Raw genomic sequence first — 19887 nt, forward strand, 5'->3', positions numbered from 1 at the left:
TTTAGAGTTGTTTTTACTGATTAGCTACATTTACATGCGCAAAATTTTCTGATCCGATCTAAGTATTGGATCAAAATTTCTGTTTACATGGACACTAAATAATGTTATCCGATCATGATGTGTGTATGAATGTACCAAGTAGGGCTGAAACAACTAATCAGATTAATCATGATTAATTGATTATAGAAATAATTGTCAACTAATATAGTAATTGCTAAAACTGGAGAATAGACTCTAAAAATGCCTTCAGCTGACTTAGAGCTGGTATTATAATAAGATAAAAATAAATATATGAACATTTAGCATGTAAGATAAAAAAAAAATGTCTTTGTCTGTGTGTATACTCTATCCAGCCTCCTCAAATGGAAAAGTTGTAGTTTCACCTGGTTTTACCTTTGGGTATCTAAGTATCAAGCGAAAAGAAATTGACGAATTAATCAATTTGCAAAATAATCGTAAGTTGCAGCCCTAGTACCAAGTGTTCCATCAGATGTTAGAGGATTCATGGAAGACAAGTTTTCTGGAAATGCTTTAGTACTAGAAGAAGAAGCTGCCTGTTTTATAAACAAACCCGTACTTGTTCACTTTAACTACTCTTTGTGCCCCTGGCCTTCTTTGTCTTCAGTTTTTCAATTGTTTTTTTTTTTTTTTTTTTTTTTACCATTATTTGTTGTCCAGGCCTGTTGCATTAGTTTTTTTTTTTTATCATTCTGTTGAAGCAAGGCTGAACAGCAATATCTGGCTTTCATTTGTTAATTTTCATGGAAATGTAATTCATTATTGCTTTTGTGAGATTCAAGTTATTTCAGTGACCATTCTTGCTCATCCTTCATTCAACAAAGAGTATTAATAATTTTGTCCACGTGTGTAGGTCTACATATGTTCACAGCTGCAGAAGAACACCTCGATGCTTCTGGTTTAATCTAAGAATTATTCTGAAAATCCAGTATTGCTGTTTTTATTTTGCAGGAAAGACCAGCACTTGCTCTCTTCCGTAAACTGCTGGTATCTGTTGCTGAACCAGACAAGACGTGAGAGCCGAGACCATGCCACCCTCAGTGACATCTATACCAACAATGTCATTGTACGTTTGGCTCAGATCAGCGAGGATGTCATCCGCCTGTTCAAGAAGGTCAGTTATGCTCTCAAACCTCATCGCTTTTAGAGTGCCAAAAGGGTGGAATGCAGGGACCAAAAAATACATAAAGAAGTAAAGTTTGTTAACTTTTAATAACCATTTTTCTTTTCATTGCTGTAAAACACTTTTACTGTAAAACACTATATATAAGCTGATACTAGTTGTAAAATGCCAAAAAAAAGTTAAAAAACAAACCACTGGACTTTGTTTTCCAAATTTGAAGACTTTTATGCTTCCCATCCAGGAAGCTTTCTCAAAAATTTTAACTTTTTAAACTTTTTTTGAAATGACTATGACCTGGATGACTGAGAATCTTGATCAGAGTTGTGAAATCCGGTCAAAACGCTACAGATTTGCTTGAGTGGTTATCATGGTTTGTCTGCTTCATTAGTTAGTAAACAATAAGCTTTTTATGTTAAAAACACACATGCTAACTCATCTAGCTTGTTCCAAATGTTTTTTATGACCCATTTCTTCTTAAGTAAAGAGGGAAAATGCTTCTCTGGTCTCCAAGACAGCACTATCTTTCCTATTCCTATTAACAAAGCTGGATTTAGTCATGGCTTTCTTTTTATTTTCTTACATAAGCGTTTCTCTTCATTTAGCGGTCATAGTAGTGCTGAACGATTTTGCCAAAAATCAAAATTGCGATTAATTTTAACCAATATTGCGATGGAGATTATATTGTGGTTCCCTGTTTACACCAAGCACAAATATGTACATGTTTCACTTGAGGGTTTCAGTTTTTTCATGACCAATTTTACACATATTGCTGTCACCTAAAAGGCTGGAGGGAGAAATGTATCTACCTAATATATCTTACTCTTGTTCAATGTAAGGTGACCAAAATTGAGTGCCTCTGCGATTTCAAAATTGCATTTTGCTGAATTGTGATTATATTGCAAATGCGATTAATTGCCCAGCATTAATACAAAGCTGACTGACATTTTGGAAAAAGAAAACGCTAGTTTACACTCTGATTTAAGAAATAGTTTACTTAACTAATAAGACATCAGTGTTTGTTTGTTTTTTTGCTACTTAAACCAGTTTTTTTCTAATTTTACACCCTGGAAATGATCAATGTGTTGTCACCTTTAAGAAAAAAAAATTCTCTGATTTTGTTGATGTAGGTTTGACTGTATTGAAAAGAGTGAGTTCAGTGCAGTTATCTACGGTTTGTAACTGGTCTGATTTCTGTATGCTCTTAGGAGCCTTAAAATCCAGTCAGGACCTCAGAATAAATGTGTTTAGACCCCCTATCAGCCCGAGCTCTACTTCCCTTATGAGTGTGAGCAACATCTGGCCGACAGTCAGCACATAGCAGAAATAACTGGGGTCTTATCCAAACACCAGAATGCTGTTTTCACCTCTCAGGCTTTCCTGTAGGTAAAAACTCAGATATATGTGTCGACACCTTTTCCAGACCTGAAAAGGAATACACCCTAAATGATCAAGCTGGTCCCTTCCTTTTAGTTAACTGTTTTCATATATATGAGGAGGAATGTGTTGGTTGGCTGTAGCTCTAGATGGCAGATACTGTTTATTAAAGAGCAACAATACTTTTCAAGACCACAATTGATTTAAAACCATAATGAATCTTTTTTAAGCCAATTTTAGATTTTAAAAAGTGCTAAAGTACAGTGCCCTTAGAAAATTTCACAAACCTTTGTTTTTGTGTTCTTGGATGTCTTTTAAAACATATTTACATTGTTGTAAGTGTTTACATCTAGATAAGTGGTCCTCCTATTTGTCAATCATTCTGGTGATATGTTAACATAAGGCTGTCCTAGAAAAAGTGTCTATGAAATGTATGAGAAGAAAAAGAAAGGCATCAGAAGAAGCGGATATATCCCAGAGCAAAAAGCAGTGATCATCTGTCCGAACGGGCAGTTAACTGGGTTTGCTATAAAGTCCACTATATACAGTAGTCCCATCTGTATGTGGACACAGTAAGCTTGTATGAGCTGTGAGAAAAGCACATTTTAAACAGGGCATGCACTAGAAGAACTGGGCTTGTGCATGCTTTTGCACACATATTTTATTTTTTAAAGTGGAGAGGGTGGGTCTTTTAAAAAAAACATCTACAATACATTCAAGCACAGCCTTAAATCCTTTTATTTCACTTTTAGGATATGCATATATATATTAAGGGTCATATATTATCAACAGATAGCCATGGATAAAAGCCCTTGCTCTGACTGGAAAAGTTAAGAACATAAGAGAGAAGCCTTTGCTTTATTATCTCAACTGTGTGTCTATTAGTTGAATTAATTAATTGTTATTCTGAGTTTTAGAGCACTCTGGAGTAGATTTTCTTTATAAGTGTCCATAACTGAATGCTAACCTTGCCCTCTATTTAGAGTCATCCTGAAGTTGCTACAACCACTATGCCTACTAGGACAGGACAGTATTAGACCTTACCTGTTTATCTCTAAACATCTTGGTCCAAAATCATAGCTTTTGGTTTCATTAAGCAGGAGAAACAATTAGATTAATTCTAAATGAAGTGGACAAAGATCTTTCTTGACAGATTATCAACAAAGCCCAATTAGCTAGTGAAATTATTTATTTGGTTTTGAAGTATACTTTATGCATTTCAACTAACATTTCAGCCATTTTTTGCAAAATAAATACAACATTTTAAAATCAGTGCTTTTTGTAGATACTTTAAAAATCACTCAAGATGTTCCAACTGTGCCAAAGTCATATGTGTAATTGTTTGTGTTGTACAGTTTCTGCATGACATTAAAACAACTGTGAAAATAACTGATAATGAAAACATTGAACAAAACATGTGCTGTCACTGTCCAAAGACCATTGGTCAGTCACTGCTTTTTTTCCCTTCTACCTGGTCAGTGCATCAGAGCATCTTCTCTATTACGTTTACCCCGTTGGACTCAGGCTGTTTACTTTGGATGCTTCTGAATAGGGGAGCTGTTCCTTTATGAGCTGAAGGCATACCATGGATTTGACCACAGCCTGTCAGTACACACAGTTATCATCAGTTGTTTTCATTAAACGACAGCAGCTGTCAGATGACTTAAGGGAAGAACCTACAACTGGTGGGACTAGGAAGAGCATAACAACCAGATGTTGATGGGTAATTATTACTTAAATAAAAAAAAAAATTGAAAACTATCTAGGTGCCTCTTCTTTAACAAATATTGCAATGGCTATTTGTACCTTATAGTCACCCTTACTCACTGATTATATTCAATGTATAATATCACTTAGTTTTGCATACCGGTATATAACATAATATAATTGGTTTTGTCCAAGTTTTATTTGGAGTTTTCATTGGACTTATCTCGGTTCTTGTGTTCTAGGTATTTTTGATTGTATTTAAGTTCTTAGATATTTCCTGTTTGCCCTCGTGTTTCAGTCTCCTTTTCCCTAACTCCCTTCTTGCTTCTGTTCACACCTGCTCCCAATCTGCTAATTAGCCTGGTCTTTGTTTCTCTCTCCCATATAATCTCCTCCTGTTCAGTCACTCTTTGCTTGTTTGCTGTCATCACTTTGTCCCCTTCTTGTTGTGAGTATTCTTGGTTTTCAGCATTTTTGCAGATTTATGCTTTTGGATTTTTGCTTCTGTTACCCTTTTTGTTATTAAACATTCAAGTAACCACCTCAAGCTTTTGTCTGCATTTGGGTCCTTTCAAACCAACTCCACAATTTCCTTTTTTTTATTTGATTGGATCCTAAATTTTAGTTATGTGTGACCTATTTTGAGCCTCTTATGTTCTGTTTCTTTCCGCAGCTCCAAAAAAATATTTGCATATATGTCGTGTGACATTAAAAATAGTCCCCCTGAAACCAGACCATATAGGAGTTTTCAGTCATGTTAAGCCGGGCATACACTGTACGATTATTTTTTTTTTTTGCCTTTTTCAGGCTGATTTTCTAGTCGTGCAAGAATTTTTCGATCTGACCAACTTTCAGCCTGATCGTGCGTCCTGCGTCTTGTAGTATACAGTGGGAACGAGGGGCGATCAGCAACTAACAACGACCTCCCGATCGTCGTGAGTGTTTTCGCCTTCCTTTCAGACGAAAACACAGAAGCATGGCAGGGGTGCGAGTGAAATTGAGTTCTTTCTGTAAAATTGACAGATGGTAGTAGCCACGTTCGCTCAAATACATTGACGCCTTTTCTTTTTAGGGCTTTCAGCTTCATATTCCCCTTCTACATGTTTGGCTTCTGGATAGACTGAGCAGCGCCATCTCACTGCAGAGCTGAATATGTTGTTGTAGGAGCAGGTAGATCGTATTAGAGCGTCAGGCAGCAACTTTTAAACCCTGTGGTTTCGTTGTACAGCATGTGCTGTAGCTGCATGCGACGATTAAAACAATCATACAGCGTATGCCCGGCTTTAATAAAACAAAGCAGAGGATCGGCTTCAGCTGCTTCTTCATTTGTTATCATGTTAATCTCATTTAATAAGCTGTCTTGTTTTAATTTGACTAGTTCAGTCTGTCAGGATCCAGAGATATCTACAGCAGCTCTACAGTTTGAATAAAACCAAATTTAGGATATTTCTTATTTTCCCATTTTAAAGATTCCCTGCATCAGTTTATATGTTGATCATGGTTAAAAGACTGCGGAGAGGAACAATAAATTATATAACTAAGTTTCCCACCTGTCAGCTCATTTAGCCTCACTTACAAAACTATTCATGGGACATTCATGTGAAACTTCTGTGCGTCTAAAATATCTACATCTACAGGGTGTTACAACCCACCTGTCACAGCTCTGAGAGTGTGTGACTCGTCCCCGCTCCAAAACCTCTGCAATGCATGCTGCAGTGTGTCTCAGCTCAGAGCCACTGATGCATACAGATGCTGTTCACCAGCTGCCGGTGCCCTCAGAGGATGCATCATGTTTATGGAGTTCAGAGAAGGTTGTTTGGATACAACCTGATGCTTGCTCTCCTCATCCCCTTCCCTGCTCTGGAACCCAAACGGCCCTCTTTTTTCAAATCTGTTGGACTTGAACAGGCTCAGAACAGATTTTGATCTCCCTTTTGCAAGGATAGAAGTCGAAGAAATGATTTAATCTTAGATTTAGTGGAAACTAAAATGGCTATGTAATCATGACTGATAGAAGGTCTTTTTCATTTTATAAACGTATTTTTGTGTGTTTGTTTTTTCAGAAGTTGAACCTTGCAGAGGTGGAAATTATTTAGCAAATGCAATGGCAATTTATATATTGGTAGCAATTTGTAAACAAATACCTTATGGTATCCAAACTGACTGCTTATAAGTCAGTCCCATTGATAAGTATGATTCATGTTCTCCCTTTGGTTGTTTTTACTTAAATTTCCAATATATGCCTTTTAAAGTGACAAAGTCACGTATTACACCCATACAAAATAAGACCAAAACCAAAGCATTTCATGATATAAAAAAAAGCTATATATACTGTGTCTGTCCTGGTATTGTTTTGATTGGCCTTTTTTGAGCCTAGATGATTTTCATCACTGAGCATCAATAAGCAGACATAAAGAGATATGTCTGCCGTCTGCCGATAGTAATGAGGAAATATAAGAAAGCCAGATGGCGGCTAGTGACACAGAACTATGTGGTCAAGGATCAACGAATATTAGGGAAATAAACTACAGTCAACTTATTGGAATGACTGTAAATTAAAATGCTATTTCTACAGTACGTGAATTGTCAAATCTAATCTTTGTTTTCTGATTTTTTTTTTTTTTTTTGGGAGAGGCAGATTATTATAATGTAATTAGCAGATTGTAGTGTTTAAGAAAAGTTATTATGACCAGGGCTGGACAGGCCATTGGGCATACAGGGATTATGCTTGGTTGGCCAATGCCCGTTTTTGGGCCTGCCATAGGCTATCATAATGTAATCAATAATGTATTTGTCATTACATATTTAATGTATTTATCTATATTAAATCATTTTCCAAATAATAATTTAATCAAGGGATTTAAGAATAAAGACCCTCCCTTAAAAAATGAAATAAATAATAATAATCAGAACACAGTTTCTTTGGTATTTTCTTTTTCTGTCATTACAATGACGGAATTTGCCACCACTTTTACTTGTGTTTAATTATATATTTTCTATAAAATTGCAAATCAGAGGGCAATATCAGCTACTCAATATTTAAGAATCTTTATTACAAAATAGTAATTTGACGTTTCAGTTACTTCTTTACTTACATATTTCATTGGCAGCTTAAAAGCCTTTGGTACATATCCCTCTAACAGGGATAGATTAATCACATCTAAAATGGAGGATGAGATCAAAAGGAATAATTCCTTAAATAACCTGTTTGGAACTGGATCGAACATAAAAGTTGAAGGCTTAGATGAAGACAATAGTTTGGCTAAAGTTCAACTGGATCAAAGCAGTCTAAACCCGGTTCTGATTCTATGGCTGCCACAGAGGCTGCCTCACCTTCCAGAAATGAACCAGTCAAAGTTAGAGGACTGCTAATGATCTTATTCTTAATAAGATGAATGTTACTTTTAAAGAATCCCATAAAATCATTACTGCTAAGCGCACATCTGAAGGACAGTTCAACAGAGCTATGGCTCTGGGTGAGTTTGGCAGCTGTATTAAAAAGATATCTATTATGAGGAGAAATATGCTGCTCTACAAAGGGTCCTCTTATACACTAGTATACAATTTTTCCAGACTAGGTAGGATTTCATAGGCCTGTGGAGCGCAACGTTGTTTCCTAGCATTTTGCTTCAGAGTGTGCAGCTCTACATTAAACCAGGGCGCCAGCTTTCTATTTTTATTTTCTATTTCTAGTTTTTCTTTTTCAAAGGGGCTGCGTTGTCTATGGTAGTATGCAGAGAACTAGCCACCCCATCAACAAAATCATCAACCTGTGAGGGGGAATAAACTCAACTTTTGCCCTCTGCAACACTGCTCAGCAACACAGAGGAGAGAGAAAGTGAAACAGATTCTTGAATATTTATAACTGCACTATTTGATAATGATCTGTTAAAGGGAAAACCTCTTTTGGGGGAGGAGAACTCTGTTACAGTAATACTGAAGGTTATTAAAAAGTGGTCAGAGAGGACTAACCTGACAACAGCCAGATGCATGTCTCACTCCGCCTAGCTCCGCTCACATACATCTGGGAACCCGCCATAGGAATTGCCTTTACTGAAGGCTGGGCCTTATCAAAACTCCTTGCATATGATTGGATAAGCCACTTGTCTGTCATCTTTATCGACGTGCTATTTCAACCACTCACACCGAAGCTAACCCGTGACGCTGTGAGAGGAGGAGCCATTTGGTAGATCAAGCTCTTGCCAAATCCGGTCGGGAGAAGGGCGAAAACATCGTTTCCACCAACAAAAGCCTTCAAAGCCGTTCTCTGATGTTCTTTTAATTAAACAATATCAGATAGATTGGACAACACAGAAGAAATAGCAGCATCAATGCTAACGCTTGCTTCCTCAATGCGAGCCGCCATTGTTGTTGGAATCTCACGGTCGCTTCTCCACTCCAGGACACACCCACCCTGCGTCCTGATTGGACAGACCATAAATTCGGTTGGGGAAATCACTTTCAATGAGCGGGTTCCCAGATGTATGTGAGTGGAGCTAGGCGGAGCGAGACATGCATCTGGCTGTTGTCAGGTTAAGAGAGGACAGGGTTGTGAGGAAATACTGTTATTTTCACATTCTCTGCCATATGTGAGCACAAGGTCCAAGGTATGAAGATGAGAATGTGTGGGACTATTGACATTTTGAACTAAGCCCATAGCATCTAAGATAGCATTAAAGGCTGCTCCTTAGCTATCATGTTCAATGTCAGCATGGATGTTAAAATCCCCCACTATGATGACCCTGTCAGTGTTTAATATCAAATCAGAGAAGAACTCTGAAAACTCATCTAAAAATTATGTTGTTACCATATTTTAATTTGACAAACTGGATCTTCTCAGCTTTTTTTTTCCCTGTTTGGTGCTATTGCAATTGTGGATCTTGAGCTGGCCGGACCAGAACGGAGCAAAAATAGCTTGGCTCTGTATTTTGAATGTGACCGACGGAGAAGACGTACATGGACGGTGACGTGCGGAGGAGTAGCGATCGATGTGGAACAGTTCTCATTGATTAACAATGATTGCACAAAGTACGTGTATGGGGTGGAGTGGTGAGGGAGGATGTGAAATCTGGGGGTTACCCCTGCACTACCACAATGCCCAGTATAAGTAATAAGGTCGTTTACGCACATATTCATCAACATAACTACAGCTACAGTGACATCTGAGTGTCTCTGTAGCTTTAGCTTCGCTTTAAGTAACACCAATGTTCATGCTGTATTCTGAGCAATATTTAAGTCTTATCCCTTTGGAATCATTGTTTTTTTCAGAATTGCAGCATTTTAATTGTAAAAAAATTGTAAATAAACACAAAATACTTTATTTACACACAGTATGAGCAAAAGAAGTTTGAAGGAACAGCATGGTAGTCTTAACTTTGTATACAACTGGAGTGAGCTACTGCCAGGTGAATTTTTATTTTCTATAGCCATTTTCAAATTAAATAATCATCAGTCTTATATGTTTATCGTTAAGTCAGAAAATTTTCAATATCATAAACTAGCAATCAGTTAAAAACACATACGTGACATTTGAAAGTTGAGATTTTAAAAAATCCTTAGAATAGAAAATATATTAAACTGTACAAAAAAAGAGAGTAAATTTCTATCAGATTATGATCCACCCATTATTTTCATGTTAAACTATTCTGTGCTTAATGTCACATCTCAACAAAGTGAAACCACTGCTGTGTTTGCAGAGGTGATGCTTGTGTTTTGCATTTTTTTATGTGACACCATCACACTGACACATCCTGCTTTTTGTGCATTTTCACACTTTAGATAAAGGCTCCCCACCTCCCACACAGACAATTATTGCTTTCACTGTGACAGGTATATCTGCTTCAACACAAGCTGTTTTGTGCATTTTCGAATGTGGAGCATCATCATAAGTTATAGTTTTTTTATGTTTATGTGTTTTTGTGTTTGCTTGATTCTAAATAGTAGATAGACATTTGTTTAAGACAAAAAGAACTAAAATATAGTTTTCTTTGAATTTAACAAGGCAATTTCAATTATTTGTAAAGTCTAGGTTTATTCCAGCCACATATGATGTGCCAGATTGTTTTAAGCTATTGTTTTGCTGCACTTAAAGCTTTACACTTTTAACTCTTGAGTTGCTTCTCAATCAAACATCACAAGGACCGAGTAAATTCTGTAAAGAGTATAATTGTCAATGTTAAATAAAACAAAAATCTAACGATCCCTATTTTGCAAGTAAATTACAGGAGAAAGTAGTTGGAATTGTATAAAATGTCTAATTTATTTAATAATCAGTGAAAGACTGATAAAAGCTTTTAAATTTGTTTAACATAATCATCTTTTATTACCTTAGTCTTAAAGGCACATATCTGGATTTTCTTACAACTCACGCTGTTTGTTTAGTGTTCTGACTTGTACTTGAGATATTCTGGTAATATTTAATGTTTAAAACAGAATATTTTAAATTCATGATAGAAAAAAAGAACCCAGCTTAGAACTTTTTGCTGAAAAAAAGCACCAACCGTCTCCTTGCTATCCTGAATGCTTTAGCTGCTTGACCTATCTGTTGCAACCTGCCATAAGCTGTGGGGTCCTGGGTTGGATTTTTCCATCCATTAATCCCAACATATTTGTTGTTTCATGATCCTATAAAAAAAAAAGGTATTGTCAAGCAGGGAGAGTATGTTTGCTGGACTGTCTCTGCATTTTCTCATCATAGTAGCTTCATCCAGTCTGTTCCTATTTAGCTGTGACACTATCCTGAAGAGAAATATCAGCTGTTTTGCTGCCATCTACACCTCTATTTATAGATGTTGGAGCTTGGCCTGTTTTTCAGTGTAGTCCTGTTTCTCTGACTATGACTAACTGGATGTGCTCTTTTCATCCTTTGACATGAGAGCTGGCTTGGAGCTCGTCTGCCTGGCTGTATGTTTCCTGGACGGGGCCGCCTGTGGAGCTGATTGACAGTTGCTTTTTGTATCTCTGCTTCTTTCTGTATGTCTCCTTCAGTCTCCTTGAACCCCAGTTGGCCTGGGCAGATGGCCGCTCACACTGAGCCTGGTTCTACCAGAGGTTTCTTCCTGTTAAAAGAAAGTTTTTCCTCTCCACTGTTGCACAAGTATGCTTGGTGTGAGGGAATGCCTTCGACTCAATGAGTTGATACAATCAGCTGGATTTGGAAAACTTTGAATCAATTTGACTGTATGATCTGAATTGTATTGAATGAGCCCAAATCACCCTTTTATTTCCACACAGAGTCCCCCATGTTTCCAAAGAAAATAACCATTGATGCAAAACATAAAAACAAATCTGATCAATCATAGGATGTTTAGCTAGTGGACATCCACCTGACCCTCTTGCTCATGTATACCAGCTAAAGCTGATGGTAAATATTTACCCCTTCATCATCTCTACTCATCCTCTTGATGCCCTTTTAGTAGTTTTAGAGCTGGTCTAAAGAGCTCTCTTTCTTCTCTCTCTATTATAAACAGAGGGTTGGGTCTGCAGTAAGATTACCCTGCAAACCTGCAACACCCACCTCTGCAGCCCTACCACAGGACTATCAGCTGACAGTCCTGTGTGGTGTTGAGAGTTAGAAATTGAAGCCAGACCAATAATAAGCGAACCAAGCCAGGCGTCCACTGGGTTTGGGCCATTTCTGAATTGCTTCCTATTAAAGTCAATATGATAGCTGGTCTGGCCACATGTTTCATGATGTGAATTGGTCTAGAACTGCCTGAGGAGATGAGGAAATGTTATGTTTCTTTTAAAATAAATTTCAACTTAATCATTAACCAGTGACTTACTGCTGAATAAGCCATGTGAACTACTTTTGGTCAACATCAAAACTGTTGTAGCAATAGTTGTTTGACCCACCAAAGTCATCCTGTCAGCACAATAGACTCTGCTTGCTTTATCAGTTTACTGCTGAGAAACACCTTTTTTATTTCTTCCTGCTTGTTCTTTTTCAGAGCAAAGAAATTGGAATCCAGATGCACGAGGAGCTTGTGAAGGTGACAAATGAACTCTACACTGTGAGTAATAGACTGCATCTCACATAGATTGATCTGCTGAATCTCTTCTACAAAGTTTTCCATGTTTCCAACACTGTCCAGTTTGCCCTTTCTTTTTTCCTTCCTACTTCCTTTTTTTTATTTCTGCACATTATTGAAGTCTCCAACTACTTCATGTTTACACTTTAACATGTTTTTAAATAATTTAAATAAAAGCCAAATAAAGGCTTTGCTTACTTATGCTGTAAGAATTCTGACTGTTAAAAATATCTGAAATATTATCTTGGACTGCTGTAAATATATAGCCTGATAAACTAGACTAAATGTGAGATTAAATGTGTAATTTAGTCTGGCCTCGCTGAATGAGACACTGGCAGATTGTTGATGAGAACAACCCATTGTTATTCAAACCATGTCCGTGCCTATTGGCCAACGCTCTGACCAATGAGCGGAACTGACTGTGACGTGGTAAGCACAACAGAAAGCTGGTGGGGGAGTGTAAACAAACAGCCTGTCCATAAAACGGCGAATACGTCCTTTTTTTAAAATAAATGAGAGTAGAGCCTCTTCCTGCTCACGTTTCAAAGAAAACCCCAAGTCTAGTCCTTCCTAAACTGATTCCAAAGCTGAGTCAAACAAGATCTGTTCAATAGTTGTTGCCATCTTCCTTGTTGTACTTTCTCCAGCATCACGCAGCTTTGTCATCACACCCTCCAAACCCACCCGCTTTGCATCCAGAAATTCAAAACACATCTCTGCTTTGTGATTGGCCCACCAGTTCTAGGGCCTGGGGCATTGATCGAGGCTAGACCACTCGCAGGCAAAAATGATTTTGGCCACTGGTGGATGGGGCTAGTTTACTAGGCTAGTAAATATACAGTTTCTCGTTTCTTTTGTCCTGATTAGTCTCAGGTGTTGTTAAAGGTTTTGATTGATTTTTTTTTAAATTCATTAACGAGATTTTTCTTCCATCTTGTTTTGATAAAACTTCTACTATAGTGGCTTAGAACAATCGAGTTGAGGAAAAGAAGTCAAGGTGTTTTCAGTTTAAGGAGGTAGGATTCCTGTGTTATACTGAGTACATTTTATATTATATCTTAGTTGTTTATTAATTTAACACGATGACTAACTTATGGGGATTTTAAGAGACATTATTGAGCATTTTGAAAACTTTGGATGTCTCCTAACCATTATGCCCAGACTGATGGCAGCAGTAACTGTTAAACACTGCTGTTGTTTTTTCATCAGATTTTTTAAGGTGTTCATACTTCCCTGTTAATTGGGGACATGTGATTAGAAACAAGGGCCACTAACGTCATGGTTCATACAGAAACAGTAATTGATTCTAGATGTTATGTAGTTTTAGATCTTCTAAAACCAATTATAACTACCATGATGAGAGCAGCTCAATTCAAATGGTGTAGTTTTATGATACCTAATAATTTAGCCTCATTTTGCAAACCTGTTGGTGTGTTTTTTTGTTTTTTTTGTTTTTTTAAATAAAAAAATAATAATAATTTCTAGTTTTGGAACATTGTTCTTTTAGATGCAATCACTTAGATGTGTGATTCATATTCTAGGTGTATATGTAGGCTTTATAACCTGGTATAAACCACTTAGGTTGAATCTGTTATACTATCTTTTTTTTGTTCTCCTCTTTCAGCACACATAGAATCTTGAGTCCCATCTGATCCCTGTTCCTTAGAGTTGAATATTGACACAGCCTTTGCAGCTATTTTATTTTTATTTTTTTTAACAAGGAGACTGCTATGGAAATGTGTGGCTATTCTCGTAGAAGTGTACTTCTAGGTCAGACACTAATGTGGGATAAGAAGTCCTGGTTCCTTGTCTCTACTCGAATTTATCCCAAAACTTTCCTGTCATCATGATTTTTGCACTGACCTGTCAAGGTTTTTTTGTTTTGTTTTTATTTACATCAAGAATGTTTATCTTTTTATTTACTCACCCAGGTTTTGCACTGCTGTGCTGTCATAATCCAAGAGAAAGCAGATAATTCCCAAACTGTTTACACAAGTTTGTGATCATAAGAATGTAAAATGTGTTAAATCTCAAAAGGCGTTGGTATAGTGAAGCATGAAGAGTGGAACCAAGGGGTTTATCCAACTCCTAAATACCTTCCTAACCATAATCTTCTCTGCACCAAACTTTGCTACTTCTGTTATTTGCTGCTGTTTCTCAAATAAAATGCATAACGATATAACAGCCTTCATTGATTTATTTCAAAATTAAAATATTGTATAGCCTGTAAGGTAAAAAAAAAAAATTACAAATTAATCAAATATAATCATATTGTGGTGTAATCTTCAGTATCGAAAATAATGAAATCGTTGGGTCAGGAAATGTGAAACATGATGGGTGTGATTTACACCCCTAGTGGTAGCCTGCTTTATACCACTGTATCTGACGCTATGTATTCCATTTAGTGAAGTAAGGTTGGATGCAGCTACGTGGCCATGACAAAGATTTTTACACATTTTGCCTAAGCTGAGGGTTATACAAATATTTAGAGGTTTGTACCTATTGAATGTGCAGAAAGTTGGAAATGTTTTCAAACTACATGTCTCAGCATACACTGGTCCTTAAGCCGGGAGATTTCCAAAAGGACATATTTCAAATACAGCATGTCCCAGAGGAGACCTCATGGAGCAAATAGAAGAATACATTTGCTGCAATATATTAAGCTTTCTATTATCTTCTGACTAGGAATGTAAACAAGTAATCTTGATAGCTTATTAGATATTTTTTTCCCATCTGATTAACTGCTAACATCTGCTTAAGAGGAATTTCTTTGAGTGTTTTAATGCTACTGCCGTCCACATGAAGGTGCCGCTGTTCATGTTTATGTAGAGCCTTACTGGTATTTAAAAGAGAAATAATGCTAAGGGGGATTCAAGCTAAAGCTGGAACATAAATCGAGCTGGAGCCTGGTCTGGTATTATTTACGATGTCTAATGGCGACAAGGATACAGAATAAACTTAACAGGTTTCTGTTTATAAATATAATCACTCAATAAACTCCTTAAGTTGTCAACTAAATAGCGCTCATTTAGCTGAGCCTCATGGCGGAGCATCGAACTTCTCTGCTGTGCTCAGAAGGGGAAGATGTGGAAAAACAGTAATAGACATTATGCAAAACATCTGTACCATGATAGAAAAAGAGAAGTAAGCAATAAGTGGGTTGGATTGGAAAGGTTATTGTGTGTTAATGCTCTTAATGGAGCCAAGTTTTAACATTCGTCTGAGAGCAACTATAACCGCGTGTTTAGTCTCTCCCACAATAAAGGCCAGATTACACATGTATAGATTATAATCCCAATCCACTTGATTGAAACATAGTGCAAAAAGTCAGCATGCCAGCACCAGATAATCTGTCTTCTAATGATAATTTTACATCTCCATACATTGGAAAACATAAGTAAGTCACATATGTTATTCTCCTTTATTCAATAACTTATTAGGTTCCTTTTTTGTTATATTTTATAAATTAAAAAAATTTAAGAAGGCATATTTTTGTTTATTCAGTCAGTATTTAATATATATATATATATATATAAAAAAATTTCAAACAAATGCAATCATACTTCTTACATATATTTCTCCGTACTGTAACAGCTTGGATGATTAGCCAATATGTTCTAGTCGAAAGCAGTTTTCAGAAACTCCTAACACATCTTTGTGCTTTCCTAAGTTAATTTTTAACCCCTGACTGGTCGTGTAAGTAGCTACCTGGGTTTTTTATCCTCTGCGGCAAATTCCATACAAAAGAGTGCCTTTGTTAGCATGTCCTTGGAGACCCTTTAGATGCATCTTTTTATCTTTCCTATCTTGCATGTAACACATTCAGCATTTATCAGCTGCAGCAGGTCTCTGGTATATTGCAGCTACATCCATATGCTTGCTATAAAATCAGAGCTCCTGAGAGTGCTCAACAACGTTATGGGTGGATCATTCTTGTCATGCATGGTAATTATTGTTTACTATATCCATCTTCAAAATATCGCATACAATAGCTATTGTGTTGTCTTCATAATAGTTGTGATAAATCATATGTTTGGTGCTTTTGCAAAAAAGTTAATATTTCCAAATAAATAAGCTTTGAATTTGAAAGAGAAAAAAAAGGGATTTTCTGTCACTGTAGCCCACACTTGGTTAACTGTGTCTTTGTGGTACATTTTTACTGAGAGGCTCAAAACCTGGACATGCTCAGAGCGAGTTCAGCAATCTTTTGCTCCCTTAGGAGAACCAGAAGTCGGGGCAGAGCTGAGACATGATTTATTCATCCGAGTTGTGTGATAAGAGTCGAATAATCGAGGGGCACCACTGGCAACTTTCCCTGATTGAGCCATCTGTACGTTTATGTGGTGCAACAGACAGAATTTTCAGATCCAAGTGCTCTCAACAAACACAATTTAATTCCTTTAGGTTTACTAGGCTATACTTCAGCCACTTCTTTTCATTCAGCAACTGTTCACTTACCAATTATTTACCCCTCTTCTTCAGACAGCATGATAATCTTTGTTTTTCCCTTTTCTTATGCTCTGCTTGGCCCCTTTTAACGTTTGACAGATCCATTAGTGTTTTTAATCAGAATCCTCATTCCCTCTACATATGACACAGGTTGTGGGAGTTTCCTTAAACGTTGCAGCTGGGATAAAATAAAATAATAATAATGTTGCATCAACACAGTTATGTGAATATTTGCAAAAAGAGAGCCATTCTTAAAACAAAGCAAAAAAAGGTCACATGCATGATTGTTGTGTCGACCGAAACACAATTTTGTAGAATAACTTCATCCATCCATTTTCCATCACGCTTTCCCAAGCGGGGTTCGATAGGGGTGCTGGTGCCTATCTCCAGCTGTCTACGGGAGGGACGCAGGGTACACCCTGGACAGGTTGCCAGTCCATCGCAGGGCAACACAGAGACACACAGGACAAACAACCATTCATGCACACACTCACACCTAAGGCGAATTTAGAGAACCCAATTAACCTAACAGTCATGGAGAATAACTCATGACAACTCAGTCAGTCCAAATATGTATTTAAATTAAAATTGAGAACCTTTTGCAAGACTTAAAAATTACTGTTGATATAGATTCTATACAACATACAAGAATTTTTTTTAAATGTAGATGTAAAAAGCTTTTTAAGTTAGACCCCAAAAGATGTACAACTGTAACACAATTGTACCATTCTTCATTTTTTATGTGTAATTTTCAAGTTAATTTTTACATTTTTACATTTTACATTTTTCCATTGATCTCTCCCCTAAAATCTCAAGTTGCTGCAGAATTGTCTATTTGTACCAACCAGCACCTTTTTAACAGCTGTACTCCTGATAAACAATGTGTTGAGTCGAGCTGCAGTTTACGTTCCTTTAAAAACTATTCTGTTTCCAATATAATTAGCTTGACATTACCGCTGGCTGTGACATGAGAAAATCAAAGTCATGAGTTGGCACCTCCTGACGCTGTCATCATCAACACGGATCAAGTGAAATATTGTTCCTCTGGTTCCTACCTTTGTTAATTTCCTGCGGTGGCGGCAGCCTCTCCACATTGGATCAATAAGAACTAGCTCATCTTATCTCAGATCTTCCGCCTCATGTCTTATAACTGCGCCTCAGTCTCACATACAGGTAATCTTTTGTCAACATCGACAACGCTGTCTCAGAAACTCTGTCGCTGGTGAATTGTGTTGATGTAGTTTTAATCTTTCGCTTTGTGCTGTCACTCATTCATTGTTCATAGGAGTTACAGTGAAATTAATTTGTTCTATTCAATTCAGTAAAGTTACTAGTCCTTTTGTGTAGATTGTGTTGTCTAGATCCATGAACAGGGCCCACTTTTGTAGTGATTTGGTAACCGCAGCTTAAACTCCTTGTACATCTAAGATTTAATCTAATGCACACATTAGAAAAGTCTCCTGCCTTTTATTTCTCTGTGCCACAGAGTCTCTGCTCAGAAACTAAGCAGCCTTTGGCTGTTTTCACAGGACTTCTTGTAGAGACAGCTAAAGCAAAACATTTCTGCAAATTCCACGGTCTTTCTAGATATATTTAAGAGTCAGTGACACATGGAGGTTTAGGAAAGGTTTCCCCAGCTGAAGATTGAGGTTGCTTAGACGGTCAGAGTGGGACGTGTTAACATTTGTATTGAATGTGCTTTATTTTTTTAAATCCCTTTAAATCGTGTAACAAACTATTCACGCAACAATGTTTTTTAAGAACAAGCTTGGTTGTTTTGTACGTACCATTTCATCTCACCATTGTGAGGATCTTTAAAATATCTTTAAATATCTTTAAAATATCTGAGTTTTAAAGAGGGCGAATCTCATCAACAGACCTGTATGTGAGTTCTGCTTTTGTAAGCAGTAATAAATCTGGATGGGTCTCCCAAGGTATTCCTCGCCTGAAGATTCTCTTTTTTTAATTTTATTTTGTAAAGAAAAAAGGTGTGTCATAGTACTTAAATTCTTCTGTACTGTTGACATTTATATCAACTATTAATTTTATAGATATGTTAGAAATAAAGAGAGGCTTTAAAGAGGTGCTGATGCACAGTCATGTTTTAAGAGGAAGGTTTCAGTTCCAATCTGCCCCAACAAAGTGAAGCATTGAAATCCCAAAATGTTTTGTTTTGCTGAAGTATTTAGAGTTCCTTTCAATGGAACTAAGGGGCCAAGCCTGAAAAACAACCCCATACCATAACCCCCCCTCCACCAAACTTTTCACTTGGCTCAATGCAAGCGCTTTTTTTCAGCAACCGGCAAACTCTGACTGGTCTATTAGATGTACAGATAGAGAAGCACAATTTGTCACTCCAGAGAATGCGTCTCCACTCTCTGGAGTCCAGTGGTTGCCTGCTTTATATTGCTGCATAAATCTGACACTTGTCATTGCATTTGATGATGCATATGGTCCACCATGAAAATCCGCGAAGCTCTCTGTTTATGAGCTAATCTTAAAGCCACATGATGTTGTAGTGGTTGACTCTGAAGAAAGTTGGCGACCTCTTTGCACTGTGCGCTTCAGCATCCACTGAGCCACCACTTAATGACTGGGTTAGTGTCTGTGATGGTCACATGGTCAGTAACCCCACACAACACCACTTTTTCATAAGTTTTTTTTAAATCAGAGTAGCATAAATATATTGGTTTGTTTTTGACAATTTTGAAGACATTAGTTCCAATTGTAGCGCGCACATTTGGTTAACTTTTGTTTATTTAATTTTGTCAAATGCTTAATATATTTTCTGCTTTCTTTTCTGGTGCTGTGGGAGTGCAATCAACTGGGGGAATGTGGCTGACATCATGGACTGATTGGGTGGTACCATCTAGAGTTCCACTATGGGGGAAGACCATGGACTCCACATTTTAAAATATGTTGCATAATTTCTTCTTCTTACTTTTGTGATTTGCTCATTTTGTTAATTTGTATATTGATTGTTATTTAAGTTTAATCCTTAAGCTAACTGTTTAGTTATTTTTTTGTTAATTTGTTGTAGATGTTCTCCCTACCTCTTCCTCAGTGTGTCAGTCTGGTCTGATCAGCCAGTATTTAAGTCCCCTTTGTTTGCTGTGTGTCAGGTAAGTTTTTTGTTTGTTCAGTTAGTTTGAGGTTTCATATGTTTGAACTTAAAACTTTTTGCCC

The 19887-nt window shown here is 37.0% G+C and overlaps 1 protein-coding gene across 2 annotated transcripts in view; it reads left to right on the plus strand.

The window, feature by feature from the left end:
- srgap3 (SLIT-ROBO Rho GTPase activating protein 3) overlaps positions 1-19887 on the plus strand; it is an 89428-nt gene that overhangs the window by 39498 nt on the left and 30043 nt on the right. For both annotated transcript variants that reach the window (XM_038279970.1, XM_038279971.1), the window contains exons 3-4: positions 970-1132; positions 12172-12234. In XM_038279970.1, the coding sequence (XP_038135898.1) occupies positions 970-1132; positions 12172-12234 (226 nt within the window). The remainder of the gene's footprint in view (positions 1-969; positions 1133-12171; positions 12235-19887) is intronic.

This window comes from Cyprinodon tularosa, unplaced genomic scaffold (genome assembly GCF_016077235.1).
Source record: "Cyprinodon tularosa strain WSP-4 unplaced genomic scaffold, ASM1607723v1 ctg154, whole genome shotgun sequence".
NCBI classification, from domain to species: domain Eukaryota; kingdom Metazoa; phylum Chordata; class Actinopteri; order Cyprinodontiformes; family Cyprinodontidae; genus Cyprinodon; species Cyprinodon tularosa.